The sequence below is a fragment of the Xenopus laevis genome, chromosome 7S, assembly GCF_017654675.1.
Source record: "Xenopus laevis strain J_2021 chromosome 7S, Xenopus_laevis_v10.1, whole genome shotgun sequence".
Taxonomy (NCBI): domain Eukaryota; kingdom Metazoa; phylum Chordata; class Amphibia; order Anura; family Pipidae; genus Xenopus; species Xenopus laevis.
This window is the reverse complement of record NC_054384.1, coordinates 23,849,726-23,872,552: the sequence shown is the minus strand read 5'-3', so window position 1 is coordinate 23,872,552 and position 22,827 is coordinate 23,849,726. Positions and strand designations below refer to the sequence as shown.

The window sequence follows — 22,827 nt, the reverse complement described above, 5'->3', positions numbered from 1 at the left end:
GGGCAGATTTATCAAGGGTCGAATTTTGAAGTAATGGGAGTTTGAATAAAAAAAGATCAACCGAAATGTATTAAAAAAAAGTTTTGTTCTGTGGGTGAATAGGCTGTATTCGATTGTTCGAATCGAACTAAGATCGTATTTGTTTGAATTCGATTCAAAGTATTTAAAAAAAAACTTTGATTTTTCAAAGTCCACCAATTGACTCCGAATAGGTTCTAGGAGGTCCCCCATAGGCCAAAACAAAAATTCAGCAGATTTTATTTGGCGACTGGTCGAAGTTGAAGTTTTAAAGAAACAGTACATGATACATTTCGATATTCAAATTTTCGATTTTTTTTTCAAATTCGAATCTAATTTGAACTTTCCCCTAGTCGAAGTACAAATATTCAACTTTTTTAACTTCAAATTTTCAATTTGACCCTTGATAAATCTGCCCCTTAATGTTTAAATGGTTTTTTAGCAGACAAGGTATTGTGATCCAAATTACAGAAAGACCCCTTCTCCAGAAAGCCCAAGCTTTAGGGTCGGATTGGGGGTCCCGGGCCCACTGGGGCTACTGTCTCAGGTCCCCAGGTCCCCCCCACGCTGCACTTTTTGCCGCCACCAGCCCGAAAAAGGGAGGTAGCGGCAGGAAGAAGAAGTGCAATGGAGCAGGTCTGGGCTAGCGGGACCCACAAGCGCCAAGGGCCTAGTCTAACCCTGCCAAGCTTCCAAGCATTACAGAGAATAAATCCCACAGCCACAAAACAGTGACACCCATGGTAAATTCAATTATTTTTTTGCCTGTGTTTTATTCACAGCAGCATCTTTTACAAATAGGCATCATTTAATTCACACAGGTAAACAAAGTAACATTTATTCTTCTGACACCGGTACAGACTGGTCCACTAGCAGCCTAAGGCTAAGGGCACACGGGCAGATTCAGGGAGATAAGTTGCCCTGGCGACAAATCACCTCTTCTTCGGGGCGACAATCTCCCCAAACTGCCTTCCCCTACCTTCCCACTGGCTATAATGAAAAATCACCAGCGGGATGGCACTCTTGGCGCTTTGTTTTCCGAAGATGCCTCATGAGGAAACTTCAGACGACTTTTGGCCGACTTGAAGGCAGTTCGGGGAGATTGTCGAAGAAGAGGCGATTTGTTGCCAGGGCGACTAATCTCCCCGAATCTGCCCGTGTGCCCTTACCCTAAATAGCACAGAAACCTGCTTTTAGCTGTGTCTGAGCAACTATTTTGTAAACACAGTCCTGTTTTCGCTTCATATTCTGGGAGAAACATATCTAGGACCAATCCGCTCACCGTGTCATAATGAGCTTGTTTTATCTATGCCTTACGTTAACATATGAACAAATGTGCCAAAAACTCCCTATAGATCTTCTTCAGGCTGCTAATCTTGTACCTACTCTGTGAAGCACTTAATTATTTCTGCCTGTTGAAACCAGCTCATCTGTCATTACCTTCAGTTCTTTGAGAGTTCACCCAAATAAACCACTGATATCCCAAAATTATAAGAAAACAAATAATAAAATGTACTTGCGAAAAAGTATTATGATATATCTATTTTGGAGCCCTCATAGCTTATCCATACTTAGCTAATAAGCCACTGGCCAACAAATATGGTTAGTAATTTCAAATATCTTTAGAATTTACCATACATTTTAAAGCAGGTTGGTTTCCAAACATGTACTTGTACAGATCTATAAAATATAAGGATCTTGCATTCAGTACTGAAACAGTTTGTTGGCTTTTAATGTAATAGCATAACATTTGTCAGCACAACATGCAAAGCACTGACACTTAATCATAAAACCCACAGGTTCTGCCAAGTGCTAAAGTAAACATAAGGCAGATATTGGTTGGCATACATTTTTTCAATTCCATGCCTAAAGGAAAGTTTAACAGCAGGGATGGGCCAGGTCAAGCAGATAAAACACAAAAAGCAAAATAATAAAATACAAAACTCAAAATGCTTTGGGTGTAATGTGTGTGTATATATATAATATATATATATATATATATATATATATATATATATATATATATATATATATATATATATATATATATATATAGCTCCCACCCTCTCCAACTATAGTCAGGTGATCCCACTGGTGTCTAATAAAAGGGCAGCCAAGTTTGGGAGTTTTACTTTGAAAGCAGCTAGTAAGTTGCAGGTAAAACCTATTCGTCCCTTTTATAAAATGTATAATTAAACCATAGAATTCTTAATGAATCAGATGAAAATTGAGCATAGGACTGGCCAGATATGGGATGACTTTGACGTAGTTGGCCAGCTTAAATATATTGCAATATATGGACAAACAATCCCTGTTTTGTTTAAAGGGTAAGGCATTTCAAATAATGACTTGCGTCTATTCCTGCGCTCCCCTGCGGCTGAACGCCAAAAAACGGAACGCAGGGGAGCGCAGGTCAGAACGCTCATGTGTAAGAGCCCTTAAACATTCGCTGGTGGTAAAACCACCAGCTGTAACGATATCACATGCTTAGAGTTATAGTTAAACATCAATTAAATATTCGGCTATGATTACATCCGGTCAATTTGTATAAAAAATATCAGTATATACACATCCGATTTATTACACAGACAAGATTAAAAACAAATAACAAAAAGCAATAATGTTGTTAAAACTATCCTCGCGCTTAACAAAACTGTTCATAAATGTTACCAGTTCAATCGACATTTTTTCTATTCACATTAAACGTGGACTCAGGGAAACGATTGGTTAAATTGCTCCTGTGAAAACTGTTGAGACAAACACAACGGGCCCCTCTACTTTAGTTGGACTAGAAAACTTTACTGATATTGGTATATTAACTCTTGGTTCTATAATTAATCCCATTAGGCTATATCTATGAATGCAAACTAACCCCAGGTGACCTCAAGTTCTGGTTTCCCTAAATTATATAAGTATACGACCTACCAAACTTCCCACCGTTATGCTGTGACTTAGCAGGAAACGGGAGACCGCTGTTGCTATGGATTCTCCTACCCCACAACCTCTCTTTTCCACCACTGACAAATAACCCCAAAAAGGTGTAACCCCTTAGAATTAGGAGTAAAGCGAAAATGCCACCAACATACATCACCCCTATTATGGGCCCTGTCGTGTATTCAGAACCTGTACTAAAATAGTACTCATTATCGGTGTAGTTACAAAGTCACCATATGTATAATCATTCAATGAAACCCATCAATGAACACTAGGGGCCACATTTGCTTGAGTGAAGGATTAGAAGGAAAAAAACTTTGAATTTCGAAGTTTTTTTTTTGGCTACTTCGACCTACGACTTCAAAACAAACGTTTCGAACTAAAAATCGGTCGACTATTCGACAATTCGATAGTCATGGTGGAGTCCTTACCATAGACTTTTGTAAATGCATCATAAAGCTTACCCTGACTTCGTGTTTGGCCTTTTTTTGGTTGAGACGTATTCTGTTATATTGCTGAACATACAAAGACAACAAGAAAAGGACTTTTGGGCTGTCACAACAAGCCAACAATAGCCTAGAATACCTTCAGAATATTAAGCACTGGTTGCAAGAGTGTGAGAGCAAACATATACGGCTTGTTTTGAGTTGTATGAAGATATCTGACTAATACCCTAAAAAACGACTGAATAAAAGCACAGTGAATGTATTCTCTGTATTTTCTAGCATATATACATATGGATTCTGTTTTATGAATGTATTTGCAAGTAAAAAAAAAAGCCAGGTCTTACCTGTATAATAGTGGTTCTCACCAAATAGTCAAGTAAATCCTTTCTTCTGAATGTTACAAGAAGATCTGTTATTTCTCCAGAGACAAACCAATAATCCTTCTCATCCCCTGTGTTTTCCTGGCTCCTCTCCACAGTATAAGCCTTTGTTCCAATGTAACCTGAGGGTAACATTTTAATAATTGCATTTGTTCCTGTATAAATAGATTTTTTCACTTCCTTGTCATTTTTACAAAACCTTCTAAAAAGTAACGTGGAGCGATCTTTCCTCTTCCTTGAAAAGTCATTCAAATCGTATTGTCCTTCTTCTGCCAATGATTCACCCTGTTCTTCCGAAGCCTCCTGATATGGATCAGGGGACATGGAACAGGGAACGTTTTTTCCACAGACAGTGGCCCTTCTAAGTATCAATGATGGGTCCAATTTGATCTTTGGATCATTATCTGAATGATGGCCTGCCTTACAAGTGATGGCTGAGGGTCTGTTGGTATCGGCACAATTTTGGGAGGACTGAGCTGACTTACATGAACAAGCTGCATATCGACTGCTGCAAGAATTTCGTACTGTTTCAGAACGGTTACCCAAAATATAGCTGCTATTTGTGGTACATGAAACATTTGATAGTCTCTTTTCAGGGGGATAACTGATGTGTAATGCAGGAATGTGACTGACAGCATCTGTGCAGGGTTCATTCCCTTCCACTTGACTCTTTAAAGGCCTTTCACCCAATGAAGTCCTGTCTAGTTTAAAATTAATTTCTGTCAGCACCGCCGGAATCCTCTGTTCACACATGTCCTTGCCTTTAAGAGGATTGTAGGACTTGTAACACTGATTAAAACGCACATTTGCTTTGCAGGCTTTCTCTAAAATGTTGCCGTTAATGTTGGGATATTCAACAGAATGGGGTACACACTTGTCCTTCTCTGCAGATAGATTTTCTCTGCTAACAAGTTTATTGCCTGGTGAAAAAGTCTTGAAAAAGCTGTTTGGAAGGTAGTTCACCTTTAACTGATTTATATGGGGGCCGCTCTTTGTTCTCTCTTGCTCTTGTTCTCTTGTCTGTCTTTTTATATCCATAGTATCCAAAGTATTCCTAGAATTTTCATCTCCGGCTGGCGGAGTGCATATCACTTTCCTCCCAGTGGCTGGTAGAACCACAGAAGCTGCTACATCCTTTGAGTTCATCTTGACACCCAGGCTTGAGAGCTTTAGTGCTTTTTCAGTCACTTATAGAACATACACAATTGAGGAAAAAGTGTTGATTCCTCTCAGTAGGCCGGAAGGTGTCTCCAGTGCGCAGAATGCTTCCAGTTAGAAATGGGATATAGGAATTGTCACAAATTCAGCATTTTTCATATAAAACCTTTTTTCCAGCTGTTTACTCCAGAGGCAAATGAGCAAATAGTTTTGATCTGTATCCAGTTTTTTATTTTCACTCTTATTCCAGTATGGGCCAGTGCTGCTAAAATGTGGAATAAAGAACATTTCTGTGAAGAGAGAAGATAGGGCTTTCAATTAATGATACAAGGATCGGCGCTGTTTAGGATTAAATCAGACCTCAGTATTATACACAGCATCACTAATAATAAACTAATAAAATACACTAATTTGTATGGTTTATTTCAAGTGCAGGAAGTCACTCACTTGGATTAATTTCACCCCTTTTTTGCCCTTATTATCCTTAGAATGACTCTGATTTTTCTTCTATTTATTGAAAGCAGGAAGAGCACGTTCTTACCCAAAGGAATGATGACTCACCTGAGACTGATTAACCTCGGCATACATGTACTGATAATATGGTCCGATTATAAAGCACTGCCTAATGCTAGCAACGCTATAAAACCTGTACCTGTGTGCCAGGCTGCAACTGTATCTATAATTATTCTGGTGCAATGTGAAGTGACAATTAACAGCCCATTTTTGATGAAACTAATTTGAATGTTGTTAACTTTAGGTACGTACCCTTTTAAGGGAGGAACTCCGCGGGCACGACACGATCCGACACGATCCGACGAGCTGTGCAAAAACGCAGGCGTCAAGTCGGATGCAACAAAAATAATGTAAGAGACTGAAATGTCGGATGAAACCGCATCGTTCATTCGATGCGACACGCCTGTCGGATGCAGACGAATGCTGCAACACCATCCGACGTTCCTGTTGCTTACCTTATTTCCGTTGCATCCGACTTGACGCCTGCGTTTTTGCGCATCGTGCCAAAATCGCCCATGGAGTTCCACCCTAAATCATAGTGCTGATAACACTACTACTGGATGTAAAAGAATCATATAGGAAACTGATGCCTTGAATCATGCAAGGTCCATGCCTTTATAAAAATGTAAAATAGTCTGATATCTGTTAAAGTGATACTGACACTAAGAAACTACTTTTTAAAATATGAATGTACATTAAGGGCCCAATTCATTAACTTCGAGTGAAGGATTCGAAGTAAAAAAACGTCGAATTTCGAAGTGCTTTTTGGGCTACTTCGACCATCGAATGGGCTACTTCGACCTTCGACTACGACTTCGAATCGAAGGATTCAAACTAAAAATCGTTCGACTATTCGACCATTCGATAGTCGAAGTACTGTCTCTTTAAGAAAAAACCTCGACCCCCTAGTTCGCCACCTAAAAGCTACCGAACCCAATGTTAGCCTATGGGGAAGGTCCCCATAGGCTTGGCTAAGTTTTTTTGGTCGAAGGATAATCCTTCGATCGTTGGATTAAAATCCTTTGAATCGTTCGATTTGAAGGATTTAATCATTCGATCGAAGGATTATTCCTTTTGCGTAAAATCCTTCCACTTCGATGTTCGAAGTCAAAGGATTTTCATTCCCAATCGAATATCGAGGGTTAATTAACCCTCGATATTCGACCCTTGATGCATCGGCCCCTAAAAGTTACCTATAGGTCATGTTAATCGTTTTTTGCTTAGAGGTTTATCTAAGTTATTGTTAGTTGAAGTTCCTAAACCTGACAGTTTTCCAACCTGTCACATCTCAGCCTGTCAGTTAAAGTCTCTAATGCTAACGGACTCCTGCTGCACAAATATGGCAGCCCCCTCATAGAGGAACATGGGAATCAGTCAGGTAATGTAAAAGTATCCTACAAATACTTTATGGCAAAGTTATAAGTAGCATACAAAGTCAATATTATGATACAGTAGATGTAAAAAAAGAGTTTAATGTCTGGTGTCAGTATCTCTTTAAGGTCCCTCCCTCACTTATACACTTATTTTCCTATTTTAAACCAGAAAGCAAAACACACACTGGAGATACAACTGTAAAAATTCCTTTCCAATAACTGTGTTCTTGCTTGCTATAAACAAGGTTCCAACTTAACAAGAACCCCAAATAATGTTTGTTTATAGGCATCAAGTTTATTAGAAGGGGAACGGCCTTTTGGGTTTATATTATCCGTAACCAGCTTATGTTTTTTTTATATTATAGTCTTCCTTTTGTTTTATAGGATGGGCCATGTATAAAGGGCATGGCTGTTTATTATACTGTATTTGGTAGGTTAGGATTCCACCCCTCAGGGGCATAACTACAGAGGAAGCAGACCCTGCGGCTGCAGGGGGCCCAGGAGGTATAGGGGCTCCATGAGGCCCTTATTTATATACAATTTCAATAAATATTGGTACAACAGGTCAGCCTTTAGACAGTTTGGGGGCCTGAAAAAAAACTTGCAGAGGGGCCCAGTGATATCTAGTTAAGCCACTGCCACCTCTGAATACTTCCCACCAGTGTCAGTAGGGTGTATCGGCTTACCAAAGGGGACAACAAGGGGGTTATTTATCAAAGTCCTAATTTATCTCAATATTTTCTGCTACAAACTCCAATCAAATCCGCTCGGGTTTTTTTATGCTTTTTTTTATAGCACTTTCCCAAAAATTTGCTTTGCAGGAAAAGAAAATCAGATTTTCGCGTTTTTTTCAGATTTTTCATCCGATTTTCGGCTTTTTTTGGTTTATTCACCTGAAAACTCAGATTTTTGCCCGAAAACTTTGGAGTATTGCACGAAACCCATTGGGACTTTTCCCACTGACTTATATGCAACCTCGACAGGTCTGAGATGCCAGATTTTCTGATTCAGACTTTTCCATCCTTGGGGTTTAATAAATTCCAAAAAATATGTGATTTCTTAAAAGTTCGATTTTATAAAAAAAAAATCAAATCAATGAAAAAAGGAGTATTTACTCACAGGATTTACTCACCGTTCACCCCAGTCCAAGGGTGCATATGCATAAGAACAAAACCATAGATGTGAGTACCTCCTAAAAGTTGACCAGCGAGTAACAAAATACAAAATGTTTATTTAGGACAATTGTCCTAAATAAACATTTTGTATTTTTTTCCTCGCTGGTTAACTTTTTGGAGGTACTCACATCTATGGTTTTGTTCTGTAGTAAACCCCCCAAATGTATATTTAGCAGCACCGTAGAAGAAAATGAAGGGGGCTGATGCTCTTATAAAGGGATCCGTAACTGTCTTAAATATTAGGAACTTACCTAGGAGAAATAAGCACATAGACACCTGTGTACAACATACTGACACCTGCCCCTCTAGCTAATACAGTGTTATTACTTATCATGTAAAGAAAAATCCATATTCTTACTGTATGTACATGCATCAGTCCAGCTGTAGACAAGAGTGTGGAAGGTGTGAATGTCTAGGGCAATGGCACATTATAATATGTCTTTGTTTTTAAGAAGAAAAGTATTGACTAAAAAAACAGCTTCTTTAGTACCTTGACACATACTTTCAGTAAAGATAAAACACATTTTACTTAGAACGCACTCCAGGAAATAACTTCCGCTTCAAAGGAGAAGACTGTAGTAGAGTGAAGCTCTCTAAGATGTTGTGACTTGATAACAGTGAATTGTTAAAAGCTTTCGCAGTTGGTAAATCAATAATGCCGTGATGATTTAATAATGATACTGTACCAACAGACTACTACTACTAACCCAAAGACTGGATGACAGCTAAATTACATAGAGAAGGGACTGATGCCTTAGATAACAGGATAACTACTAAAAAGCTGAAAAGATTCTTTGCTCTACCCCATGCTTGTGTATTGCAGCACTAGCTTTACAAACAGCTGACATATCCATCACGCCAGCATCTTTGCATCCTGGTTATAGTCACTGGCAATTGTTCCATTGGCTCAAACCAATGCATTTGGGGATTTTCACTCCTTTTTTTAGGGTTAGTAGAGAGATCACAGAAATGATTAAAAATGATCCAAAAGCGACAGACCCAAAAGGCAGCACCAGAGCCAAATAGGTAGAATCAGATTAATACCCCCCCCATGTACTAGTTACAGAACCTTGTTTTCATCTTCCTTCCTACGTGGTTGGGGTATGCACAGTAGAACCTATGCTACTGCATATATTGGGTAAGAGAGGAGTACCCCCTGACCTGTATTCTGCACAACTGAATTCTGCAGCAATTCTCTACCAGTGAGCTGGGGTTGGCCAAAAAAGGCAGTTTTTTCTGTATAGGCAGTCCCTGGTATGACCTGAAATAGCTTGTAGTTTTCAGCAGGATCAATGATCACTGCAAAGATGCAGAGAAGCCCTGTACTTAAAGGGCATGTAAAGGCAAAAAAATAAAATCCCATTTTTACTTTCTTTGATGAAAAAAAACCCTATCTCCAATATACTTTAATTAAAAAATGTGTACCGTTTTTATAAGAAACCTGACTGTATGCAGTGAAATACTCCCTTCATTTACTGCTGTGGATAGGAATTGTCAGACGGTCCCTAACTGCTGAGCAGGGAAACAATCATACTTATGAACAGCAGGGGGAGCCCCCGCCTTACTTCCCAGCCATGCAGAATTCAAGCAGCTTTGTTTATGACGATCCCTAAGCAGCCCAGACCACACTGAGCATGTGCACGTGTCTTGGTATTGCAAAGATTTTTAACAAAGTTACAAGATGGTGACCCCTGTGGCCAACTTTGAAAGCATAAATCATTTGTTTGATTAGGCTTGTGGTGCAGTTCATGTTTATATTTAGTATACAAAATACAGCATTTCTAGCCTTATTCTATTTTAGACTTTAAATGCCCTTTAACTGTTGCAAAATTGCACCCTTGCACAGGTCACTTACTCCAGTCCTCTCTGCACTTATCAATCTAGCACAAGCTGCAACTAAACCAGAGGCAGAGGTGTAAGTGTATGGGCTCTTCATGCTCTAGTAAACTTGTGCCGCCAGTTATATTAAATGAGCCCTTTTAATTACTTGTCTTTTTGTAAAATGTGTGTACAGCTGAAATAGCCAGTGCATGTTCAATATTTTATTAAGCTTTTTCTTAAACAAGATTCTATTGTGAAACTGAAAAAAATAAATATATTGCAGGGACCCGTAGGTTTAGTATATCCTTTTGGCGGGCAGATGCCCATGTATCAAGTTACTTCATTTACATATTTGTATTATCGACCTATCGGAGTATGTCCACATCCTGCCATGCTTTAACATAGTGTCTGGTTAGGGGTGGATCGTTTCTTGTTGCTGACTTAACTAGATCTGTTCCATTGAGCCTGGGATCAACAAGCTGTTTTGCCCTAGACTAGAGGAACCAGTCAGGGAGCAGGGACCCCATGAATGAGGCCAGCCAGAGAATCCTTTCATAGTACTCTCTAGGAGGGTGAGATAGGTTAAATAGCCTGTGCTCCCACAAGAAATGTAGTAGTGAGTAGCTCTCCCCTAGGCTCTGAGTTTGCCTAAAGTGAAGAGACCAGAGCTGGATAGTAGTGATGGGCGAATTTATTCGGCAGGCGTGAATTCAAGGCAAATTTGCGCGATTCACCGCCGCCAAATAAATTAGCAAAATGCCAGCGAAAATTCACTGGAGAAAATTGGCGGTGTACGTTTTTTTGGACGCTGGTGCATTTTTGCTGGCTAAAAATGAGATGCCATTTCTCTAATTCTTCGCCGTTTCTCGAATTTCGCAGGAAATTGGCGAATTTTTCAGCAAAGCGAAACGGCGCAAATTCGCCCATCACTACTGGATAGGGAATCAGGCTTTAGTGATGTGCGGGTCTAGACCTGCACCTGACCCTAACCTGCTGCACTCGACCCTAACCCAGTGCGCTCCTCTCTTTATATACCTGTCCCCGCCCTGTTGTGATATCACAAAAGGGGTGGGGTCTGTGTGAGTAAATAAAAAGGTGGGGCAGAAGAAGGCTGCAGGTGGGGAGAATGGAGGCTAATGTTCAGCCCAAACTGACATGTGGCCCGAGGACGTGCTGCAAAAGTCGTCCCAAACTTGCCCAACCCACAGGTCCTGCAGGCTTCTGGCTGGCTCACACATCACTATCAGGCTTAGATTCATTCTTCCTGATCATTCCACTGTATGGGATCCGGAGCACTTCTGGGCATTCCATGTACCTTCAACTACCCTAACTGCTTCCACGTGGTGCCACATTGTGCTGTCTCTGCCTAATTGTCCTGACATATTTACCATCTGCAATACCTTGCCTCTATGGATCTGTGAGTATTAACCTCGTGGATCATTTGTCTTGGACAAATAATATTGTTCTGTTTTGTTGCTGCAAGAACCTCCTTCCATCCGTTCTTTACTTTTACACACAGTAGCCTATGCGAGTAGTAGTTTAACTACACCATGCTTTCATAACTTCCACTAAACAAAGGCCCCGCCTGTCGTGTTAGAGTCTAATGAAACCCGTGCTCTATTGCTATAGCTGAACATTAACCTTTTGGCATAATATAGGCCAAAATAGCATTACAAAATTTCACAGGATAATTTCAGTTCATGTGTGTTTTATTTTCATTTCTTTGGTGCCATACAGCGTGATAATAAACTATAAAATGATGTGTTTGAATTTGCACTATATGTAACATCTGAAGAATTACTGGCACTGCCTTTGAACCTGCCCAAAGTACAGGATTTATTTTACTTGATGCCAAAATATATGTGTCATCTTTAAAATCCAAGATGAAAGTACCCCATATAAGATTAATAATCCATTAATAACACACTCTGATTCAGAGCAGAGGTCCTAGAGAATTCAATACTCAGCAGCCTTCAAGCACAGCATTACAAATGAATGTTTCTTTTCTCTATGTTTTTCTGGGTATTTGTTACATTTTTAAGAAAATCTCAAACTAATTCCAAATATACTATAAATGGGATTAGTAACAGTGTGTAGGCGGATTAAGGGTTAATCCTGTCTTTACTCTTACTCATTCCTAGTGGAGACATGGCATGTGGGAGAGAGGTGGTCCCTATGGGCCCAGGGAATTATAAGTACTACCCTGGGCCAGAACTATTTCGACTCTACTCTGTGGAGGAGGTTAGATAATTATTAGAAATGTCCTAGTTGCATTTAACGTGTTTGTGCTCAATCTGACAGCAGCAGGAACTGCCTGAAATAGCGGTATAGGTGTATATATCAAAAAACTTTGTTTTTAATGCAATGGGGAAACATAAAAAAGAAAAAAAATTACAGTTGAATGTGGGCACCCATTGCTTCAAAAAGTGTGAGCTTTACCAATACACTATTTATTTGACTATTAATAGCCATGGGCAAATTTCTCCTGTTTAGCTTCACCGGAAAATTTGCAAATTTCCCACGAAATTCGCAAAACGCAGGGGGCAAATCTGACACGCATTAAAGTCAATGGGCACCTTTAATTGTCGCCGGTGTCTAAATTGTCCTGGCAAATATATGCATCAATTTCATGAATTTATTCGCCAGCGGGAAAATGCAAAATTTTGACGCAAATTCACACCTGCAGAATAAATTTGCCCGCCACTAACTATTAATCTACAGGTGAGCCCTCGCTTTTGTTGGAGGCAGAATGGTGTAGAATAGTACCTCTCCGGTTGAGACAGTAAGAATGGGCGCCAATAATCTGTTTATTTGGTAGATGAACAGGTGGAGCACTTGGAAATAACACAGATAAAGTAGTAGAAAACTTAACATACTGTATATATTCACAAACACACGAATGAAAAACAACACAATGGATAATCAATTTGCAATTGTCATTCCAAGGTATCAGGGCTCTGGAGTGGAACCTAAGTAACATAATTCTACCCCTAGGACTGTACGATGTCAACTCGACCTATTTCATTCTGAGTTAACTGGTTTTGACCTTCTCCACCTGGCCCCCTGTCACCATAAGGCATTCTCCCAAGTTTACTACTACACTATTTATGAGTAAAACATTTTGGGGACCCCTGCTTTAACCCAAGCAATGGAAACTAGTTCCCAGTTATGTTAAAGTGGAAGGAAAGCTACCAAGGCATTGCATTGACAATAGATTAGCTGCAATAGTGCAAGCTAGAATGCTATATTTATTCTGTAGAAGTAGGTTTTACCATACCTGAGTAAAAAGCTCTAGAAGCTCTCTGTTTGTTTAGGATAGAAGCTGCAGTATTAGCTTGGTGTGACATCACTTCCTGCCTGAGTCTCTCCCTGCTCACTTATAGCTCTGGGCTCAGATTACAGCAGAGAAGGGAGGGAGGGAGAGGAGCAAACTGAGCATGCTCACGCCCGGGGCAATGAGGTTTAAGCTGAAAACAGGAAGTCTGATACAGAAGCCCATGAGTACACAATAGAAGGAAAGAAATGCAGTGTTTCTTTTGATAGAGGACTCAGAGCAGCATTACTGGTATATTTAGGTGGACCTTTCTGATATGGCTTACTTAGTTTTTACTTTCCTTCTCCTTTAAGGAACTCGTTAGTTGTCGAAACCTTAGATTAGGGCCCATGTAGCTGGCCAAACCTTAGAGGACTGTTTAACAAAAGGGCATCTATTTATCAGTCCCCTACAACAGGAACAAAAATTAGCACTGACAATTTAACCCTATATAGTGCATTTTAAGGTGGCATATTCTTTTAAAGGGGTTGTTCACCTTCTAAACACTTTTTATAGTTCAGTTGGTTTCAGACTGATCAACATAAACAAAGACTTTTTTCAATAGCTTTCCATCTTTTATATTTTTTTACTATTCTCCCAAAATGTAAGTGTAAAGTTTAATATTCGTGTCTCTAGTGTTTCAATCTGGCAGCTCAGTGATCCAGGAGCAGATTTCTGAACTGTTACAAGTTGCTACATTTAATTGATACAATTAGTTGATACATTTCATAGCAATATCTGTGGTATATTAGCAACTATTGTATCAGCTGCCTGTAATGAAGCTTTGGCATTATGCTCAGCAGGGACAAAGATAACAAATCTATCAACTAAATGTATTAATTTAGAACAGTTAGGGCAGAGACAGATGAGAAGATTTGGGGGAGAGATTAGTCGCTCGCTGACAAATCGCACCTTTTTGGTTTCAGATAGATCACTAGAAATAAAGACTTTTTTCAATTACTTTCTAATTTCTATTTGTGACTGTTTTTATAATATTGAAGTGTAAAGTTTCATTTTTCATCTTCTAAAGCAGCTCTGGGAGGGGGGTCGGAGACTCTTTAAGGGCAGAGACAGACGAGAAGATTCGGGTAGATTTAGTCACCCGGCGACAAATTGCCTCTTCTTCGGCGATTAATCTCCCCAAACTGCCTCCCCGCAGTCTCGTATGTCTCTGCCCTTAAAGAGTCTCCGACCCCCCTCCCAGAGCTGCTTTAGAAGGTGAAAAATGACATTTTACACTTCAATATTATAAAAACAGTCACAAATAGAAATTAGAAAGTAATTGAAAAAAGTCTTTATTTCTGATCTATCTGAAAGCAAAACAAGGTGTCTGAAGGTGAACAACCCCTTTGGTGCAAATATAGAAGCAGTTTAATGCAAAAATACAAGTTTAATGTAAAACTATAAGTTTTTTTGTACACTGTGAACTGGTTCAAACAGTAACATAGCCTTTCTTCCTCATGGGGGTTAGGTCACTAAATACATTCCAGGTTTGCAAAAAACTATATCCAATTTGCTCAAAGGTAAAATCATTTGCAAAAGGCAATCATTTTTTGCGTTATAAATATTTTTCCATTATCAAGTTTTTATTACATTTTCCCCATGGCGTATCAGTCCAACACACAGGCAAACAGATTAATTTGAATAAATGAAATACCAAATAATACATGAAAATGTCATCACTATTAAGTAGGGATGCATCAAATCCACTTTTTTGGATTCAGCCAAACCTCCAAATCCTTCCTGAAAGATTCGGCCGAATACCGAACCAAATCCTAATTTGCATATGCAAATTAGGGGTGGGAAGGGGAAAACATTTTTACTTCCTTGTTTTGTGACAAAAAGTCACGCGATTTCCCTCTCCACCCCTAATTTTCATATGCAAATTAAGTCTGAATCCTATTGAAAAAGTTCCGAATCCTGGCCGAATCCCAAACCAAATCCTGGATTCGGTGCATTCCTACTATTAAGGAGCTGGGTGCCCTATGTATTCAGGTATAGTATCTATAATCCGGAATGCTTGGTGCCACCAATTTAGATTTATGCAACTTAGTTACCATCAAGTACAAGTTGCTGTTTTATTATTACAGAGAAAAAGGAGATGAAAAAAAAATATTATATTAATTAAAATTATTTGAATTGACTCCTTAGGATATGGACTTCCGGTAATTCAGAACTTTCTGGATAAGGAGTTTACAGATAAGGGATCCCACACATATGTATATGCTTGCAAGTGTTTTGCAGCTCATTTACATATATAGACAATAAATACAGTAGGTCCTATATGGACTCAATAATTTTTTTCCAGAAATGCCATGTATTACATTCCCCCCACTGTATTCCCTTGCTGTAATTAAACTCTGGGCAACTCCCACAGGATAGCTGCCTATAAATTAACAGATCCATCTCTATGTTCAACACGTGGGAGAGTAAAAAAAAAAAGATGAATTCATCAGTTTTTTCGGCTGGTTCTGTTCTTCCTTGTTATATTACAATACTATTTTGGCTCGAATGAAAACTACTAAGTAGCTTTACAAACTGAACTTCCACAACAATATTCCATCGTGTGAGATCTCTGACCTATAACTGTCAACCCCCCAAAAAAATCCCAGATTTCAAAGAGCAAGCGCCAAATGAGTGCTTTGTGAAAGAACTGCGCCCATTCAGTCGTAAATGAGTCATCCTGCTGCTTTCAGCCCAAGCCACCCCACGATAAAATTCCGCATCCCGAATATGCCTTTGTATAATCACATAGGATTCTTTTACAAAAACAATATAGTCCCAGCAATGTAATCTCTAAATAAATAGAGCTGAGAATGCAAATTGGATGTCTGCATAAGGATTTCGGGAAGAGATTATGCTTGGAAATTGAAAAAGGGCAATAATTTTGCAGTGGAAAGTATAAAACATACAGAAACTTCAGTACAAATATTTTAATATTCCTTTCTGCAATAGCTAAACTTCTGTATTAAGAAGCTGACAGTTCAGAGATAAATACAGCTGTACAAGGAATAATGATTTTCTAAAATCTGCAACAAGAATTATGGGACATGGAGCATATTCTCTATGCTCTGTTTAGGCTTCCTATAACACTGGTCTCATACAGGCAATTATTCCCTTAAAATCAGTTTGATAACAATGGAGAAAGCAGACCCCAGGGCCTATTTACATTGTTGGACTAGGGGGGCCCAGGGCCCACTGGGGCTGCTGTTTCAGGTCCCCCTTCAGGTAGGGTTGCCACCTTTTCTGGAAAAAAATACCGGCCTGCCTATATTTTTATGGTTTTTCCATATAAATAACATTGGCATCAAGCAACATTTTTACAGGCCAGGCCGGTAAAATACCAGCCAGATGGCAACCCTACCTCCATGCCCCCTGCCACAACACTAGTTTCCCCACTGTGCTGACCCCTGCTACACCGACCCCCGATGCACCGCACATGCGAGTGCAAGCATGCAGATGCTTTGTTTTTGCCGCAACCTGCCTAAAAAAATGGAGGTTACGCCAGGAAGATTAGTGCAGGGAGTGGGTCACCGGCCCAGTCTTACCCTGCCTATTTATGAAGCTATTTAAAACGAAATTCACCAAAAAAAAGGTTTAAAAAGCTGTGTAAAATAAATTAATTTATCAAGGTGTGTTTTATTTTACGTCATGTGAAAGGCAGATTTGCTGCCATTATGTTACACTGCTTCGGACCTTTGTAAGTAAGTGCTCAAAGAGTGTGTAAAAAAAATTATTCAATTTTTATGTTGTTTTTTTGCACAGCATTGCCTGGAGATGTGTGGCAAATGATTCCTCTGTTTTTAACGCCCCATAATAAATCTCCCAGGGGAGATATTGTGAGTTTGTTTAGAAAATTCTGAAAACGCCTTTGTGTTGATTGGCAAAGAATCTCCTCAGTTAATTGAATGTTTTTTAAAAACTCCCATAAGCTCCCATGAACTAGACATTCCACAATTTATTAATAAAATTGAATTTTCAAAACTTGGATGAATAGGATCGACTCGAAAACGGAAATCGCATTCGAATTGAAGGCTGCAAACAACTCCAAATTGATCACAAGATGTCTTCCATTGACTAAAACAGCAATTCGGCAGGTTTTAGGTGGCAAATAGTCAAATTTGAGTTCTTAAAGGGCCAGTGTATGATAAATCTTGAAAATCTAATTTTTAAAAAAACTAAAATCGAATTTTAACAATTCCCTTTTTGACAGTTTTGGCCATAAAAACTCGAAAATTCAAATTTTCACTTTGACCCTTGATAAGTCTGCCCCTAAGAGTCGAATTTATGGTTTTTAACCCGGAATTCAGCTCCGCTAGTGCAGAGAGTGTTATTACACTCATTGCACTAGCAATTCAGGCCCCCCTCCTTTGACCCACACTGACGCTGATTTTTAAGTGCGGAGTGGGAAAGGGGCGGGCATCTGTTCCAGCCCCATGTTCCAGGGTTCCCAAAATGGAATCTATAGACAGAGCAGACTTGAGGCAAAAGGGTTGGAAATGGAGGAACCCATTGCAATATGTGAAAAAACATAGGGGCAAATTTACTAAAGGGCAAATTCGCCAGCGTGACGTCATTTCGGGACTTTGCTAGAGAAAGATAGACTCTAGCGCTACTTCGCACTCTAACACCAGGCGAATTTTCACTCTGGCGAATTCACTAAGATGCGGATTTTACTGAACGTTACCTCTTGCGCCAGACTTGCTTTCGCCACCTCAGACCAGGTGAAGTGCAATAGAGTAGATAGGAGTTCCTAAAAATAAAAAACCCTGGCGACTTTTCAGTTTTTCAGGGTGATAGGCTACAAAAGATCGTAATTTTTTTTTTAGGGTACTCGGCTTCCCCCCTATATTTCCTAACATATGGCACATAAACTATACACTGGGCTCATGTGTAGGGCAATATAACAACTCTATTTTACATGGACTTGTGTAATGTAATGTATTTACTGCAACATATACGTCCATTGAAACTTAACTTCCCGCCGTATGCAAATTAGCCAACGATAGGGCAACTTCGCTTTGCATGTTGAATTAACGCTAGTAAAACTTCGCCATTGTTCGGCACCCTGGACGCAACTTTGCATGTTGTCCTGGCGAATTTTCGCATGGCGAAGTGTGGCGGTGTGAGCGAAGCCGTCACTGGCGAATTTCCAGAGGTTAGTGAATTTGTCCCATAGGGTTTTCCGTCCAAAATTGCAATTAGCACAGCGCATTTGGAGTTGTTTATGAACCCTTAGGTGCTTTAATCAAACCATGGACAGCTTCCCATTGACAGAAATTAAAACACCCCAGGTGACCCTGTTTCCTGATTATCTTCAGATCTTCAGGCAATAACCATGATCCCACAAAACAGTATCACATACATCACATTGCTATCAGAAACTTTGCATTTAGATTACCATTAGCGTTTTGTGGATAGGGGTCTTTCCATAAGAGGTCTTTCCCTTTTCAAATACTGAAAAAACTATTTCACTATTTAATAAATATTGGCAGTATTTGTTTTACCACCGAGATAAAAAATATTGCTCTTAAAAGTAATACAAGGTAACTATCCCCGTATTGTGGTTTTTGGTGTATACTAAATTAATGAATGTACTTGTTCCTGTATAAGCAACACATCTGGCAAATTGCAAAGAAACAAGGTAAAAATTGACCCAACATTTTTAGCAAATGAATCCCAGACACTGAGCTCTGCCCAAATGAAAGAGGAAGAGACGTTTGTGACCACTAGGATTTCTGCCAAAAACAACACATGGAGGAAAAGAGGATCCCTGTCTCGCACAGCAGCTGGACTATAGAGGCAGTGATTTCCTTTCTGGCCAAGAAAAGTCAATTTCCACTATGTCTAATCCTGACCTACTGTCATCATAACAAATGGCATCATTCAGCCTTCTCTTTCAACATTGATGAGATATTGTTATGATGTACCTGCTGTTTGATTTCCAATACTGTAGGAACCCATTTCCCCTACTCCCCTTGCCCAGTGTCAGCACTGACTCCTTTCTGGCTCGATGGGGTTTTTTTTGTGTAAAAATAACTTTAATAACAAAATAAACTTTAATTACACTATATAAATTATTTTAATCTTGTTTCCTTTGGTCTGGGAACTCTTAATTATAGCAAGCAGGCAGGAGCCATTTTGTGGACACTGTTATTAAGGCAAGCCTTGTATCATCTCAGAATCTTGTTTGTGCACCAGAATGAGGGACCTGATGTCCATCCCCATGCCCTGGTTACACAATTAAATGGTAAAGAGAACGGGGGAATGTGGGGAGAGCAGTGACATGTAGGAAGTGCTGAATGGAAAGTGAAAGTAATTTCCTGCTCCGCCTCCATGCCTAAGGCATAGAGGAGGGGCAGACAATATTTGATTGACAGCTGAGATTTTGAAATGAGTTAACAACAGCTATGAATGCTTTAATATAAAAAAAATTGGATTTCATGTTTAATTTGAAAAGGACTTTTATTATACAGCTTTTTATGTCTGGGTGACAGGTTCACTTTAAGTGAACATACTGACGCTGGGGAAGCATTGGATGTGGCGACAATTCCATGGTCCCCACAGTCAATAAGTACAGCTGACTTGTTGCAAAAGAATAACACAAAAACAATATTTTAGCACTGGAAGTGAAAATATAAGCCACAACCTAGCACTTGTTTCAATGCATCTGTAAAAATGCGGCAGGGGCAACTAGTGATGTACAGATAGACAGAAAGTCGACCCATTCCTGCCTGCTCCCAACCCACACCCGACCCACACCAGACTGACACTTCTATTTATAGACCTGACCTGCCCATCTCAGATGTCACGAAATGGGGCGGGAGGGCAGGTGCATCTATAAATAGTGGCTGCTAGAAGCCAAAGCCGGAAGAGGAATGACGCCCGCTAAACCTGCACCTGCCTGCGACCCGCAAACATTGTGTGGAAGTCAGCCCAAACCTGCCCGACCCACAGTTTTCTGCCCAACCACACAAATCACTAATGGCTATGATATATCTGCTGTTTTAAGTTATAGGAAGAAGCTGCATTTTGGGTAAAAAAAACATTACAATCTGTGTTCGGAAGTGCACACTGCATTTGAGGTCATAAAAGAAGCCTTGCTTTTCTAACTATGCCAAATTTATAATTATGATTACAATGATTTATAAAGTGCCAACATATTCCACAGTACTCATAGAGATAAAGCAGTGGTCACTAACCAGTAGCTCGTGAGCAACATGTTGCTCTCCAACCCCTTAGATTTTGCTCCCACTGGCCTCAAAGCAGATTATTTTTGAATTCCAGGCTTGGAGGCAAGTTTGGTTGTATAAAAACCAGATGTACTGCCAAACAGAGCCTCAATGTAGGTTGACAATCCTCATAGGAGCTACCAAATGGCAAATCACAGGCCTTATTTGGCACCCGAAGAACATTTTTCATGCTTGTGTTGCTCTCCAACTTCTTTTACTTCTGAATGTTTCTTACGGGTTCAAAAGGTTGGGGATCCCTGAGATAAAGGATAGCAAAGACCTGGAAATTCAGATAGGCCAAAAACCAGGTGGGAAAACCAGACATGTGACAACCATAGCTGGGCCTTGTGGGGGAATGAGCAGGATTTGTGTGGATCTTGTCTGGGGTTTTGCCTTAAAAAAACTGGGCATGACCAAGGCTCACTGTCTGCACAATGGGCCAGAGATTTTTTTAAAACTCTGGCAACATTTTGGGGCCCAGTGGGAGGTGGGAAAGCCATGTTAATAAGTAGCATTGGGCCCTTGAGTAATGATGGTGACCCTGTGGGTTAGTGTTTAAATTTAGTGGACGACATTAGATTAAAACAAACATCTGAACGTCTGTGGGTTAAGGAATTTCTGATATTGTGGGGTAATGGGGCGCTCTGGTGAAGTCTTACAGGTGTACAAATGAGGAGGTTACAAGAGAGAAGGTAAGTTCATGAAGGTAATGAAAATATAAGTATGAAGATTAGCTGGAGTTAAGATTTGTGATGTAAAAGCCAGCCTATATAATCCCCTACGTCAAAAATATTTCAAGATGTGCTCATCTATAGGAATTATGGGTATTTCATTTAATAACAAAGGTTAAAGTTCTTCAGTATCAAGAGAAGAGTATTAAAGACATTTCCTAATAAACGGTGAATTGCGTGCACAAGAGGCAGTTGTTTTTTTAAAAATTTTTTGTGGAAATAGATGTTGGTATAATATGTCAACCTTCATAGGTTAGCCAAGTATGTCAAAGACCATTAATACACTGAAAAAGGCACAGAACATAAATTGTTAGCATTTTTGAACCAACCCAGACAGCTACTCCCCGTGGGAAAAAAACAAATATGTGGCGTAACCTGGTGTCATTTGCTAAACCATAGACTTACAATAACAGTAAATAGGTTGGATTATGTTTTTAAAGGAAAATAAAAGTCACTGTACCAATCTGATAATATAACATGGTTTTTATTTTTCATCATCATGACATAAATCCTCGAATCGAACTTTTAAACGTTATTCAAATGTAGAAACGAAGGACTTTAAAAGTCAATTTTGCATATTCCCAAAGTGTTATCATCACCAAAAAGGCTGTTTTAGCTGAATTCTGTAACCCGAAACCCTCCAGACAAAGTGAGTGTAAGTTGCCAAAATGCTGCATTTATACAGTGTATACACAGCAGAAGTCCGTCACTGTCAGAAAAGTACTGCAGCTGGAATTAACACCACTTGAATCTAAACTTTTTGTGTGTTTACTGTCCTTTTTTTTATTATATCAGTGCAAAACACCCTAATGTTTGGTTTGGTTACATTTCTTTATTTGCATACAGTTCTGATAAATGTTATCATTCTAGCTTTATGCATTTTTATCTTTGTAGATGCCTTGCAGAGTAATATGCCTGGCTGGACACAAAACCATACGACTATCAATGGCTTCAGAATATCTGTCCCATCTTGTCACTTTTCAATATGGACTGGATGTTTTCCTATGGACTGCTGTAATAGTGTCTAGGAATGGGGGTCCCTAAAGCAAGCATACAAACATATACAGTATGTACCCTTTTCTCCTGCCATAACTTCCATGTATAAAATAAAATATAATGAAAATGTAACCATTTTGTTTATGTCTAGATCTGCCAGCATCTTGCCTAATTATGGCCAAAAATTACTGCCAACCAATTTGAATCCCTACCACCCTTCTTAGGTTAACTCCACCCCTCTTTAAATCACAAAAAGACCATGGGGCAGATTTACTAATGGGCGAAGTGGCTAACGCTAGCGACTTTTCACCAGCATTGCCAATTCACTAACAGGCACAGGCGCCAATTCACTAGTGAACGGGAGCGTCGTTAGCGTTCATTCGCACTCTATCAACAGTCGGCTTTTTTCGCCTTGGCAAACGATTGTTACTGCGCAAATTCACTAAAGTGCGGATTTTACTGAACGTTGCCTCTTTCGTCAGGGTTGACTTCGACACCTCAGACCAGGCAAAGTGCTTAAAAGAAGCAAGATCTTCCTCAATCTTCTGTCACTTACATCATATCCTGTGTGCCGAAAATGCATTAAAGTTCCAAAAACGCTGGCGACTTTTCCTTTTTTCAAGCAGAATTGCCTGCAAAAGTCCTGACAAACTTTTTTTGGGTAAGCGAATGCTAGCGCATCTCCGCTTTGAAATGCTCGCACTGCCGAAGTAACGCTAGCAAAAAGTCGCCAGCGT

The 22,827-nt window shown here is 39.6% G+C and overlaps 1 protein-coding gene across 1 annotated transcript in view; it reads right to left on the bottom strand.

The window, feature by feature from the left end:
* LOC108697196 (1-phosphatidylinositol 4,5-bisphosphate phosphodiesterase epsilon-1) overlaps positions 1 to 22,827 on the bottom strand; it is a 220,328-nt gene that overhangs the window by 186,091 nt on the left and 11,410 nt on the right. The window contains exon 2 of the mRNA XM_041571012.1: positions 3,743 to 5,226. Coding sequence (XP_041426946.1) covers positions 3,743 to 4,924 — 1,182 coding nt within the window. The 5' untranslated portion in view covers positions 4,925 to 5,226. The remainder of the gene's footprint in view (positions 1 to 3,742; positions 5,227 to 22,827) is intronic.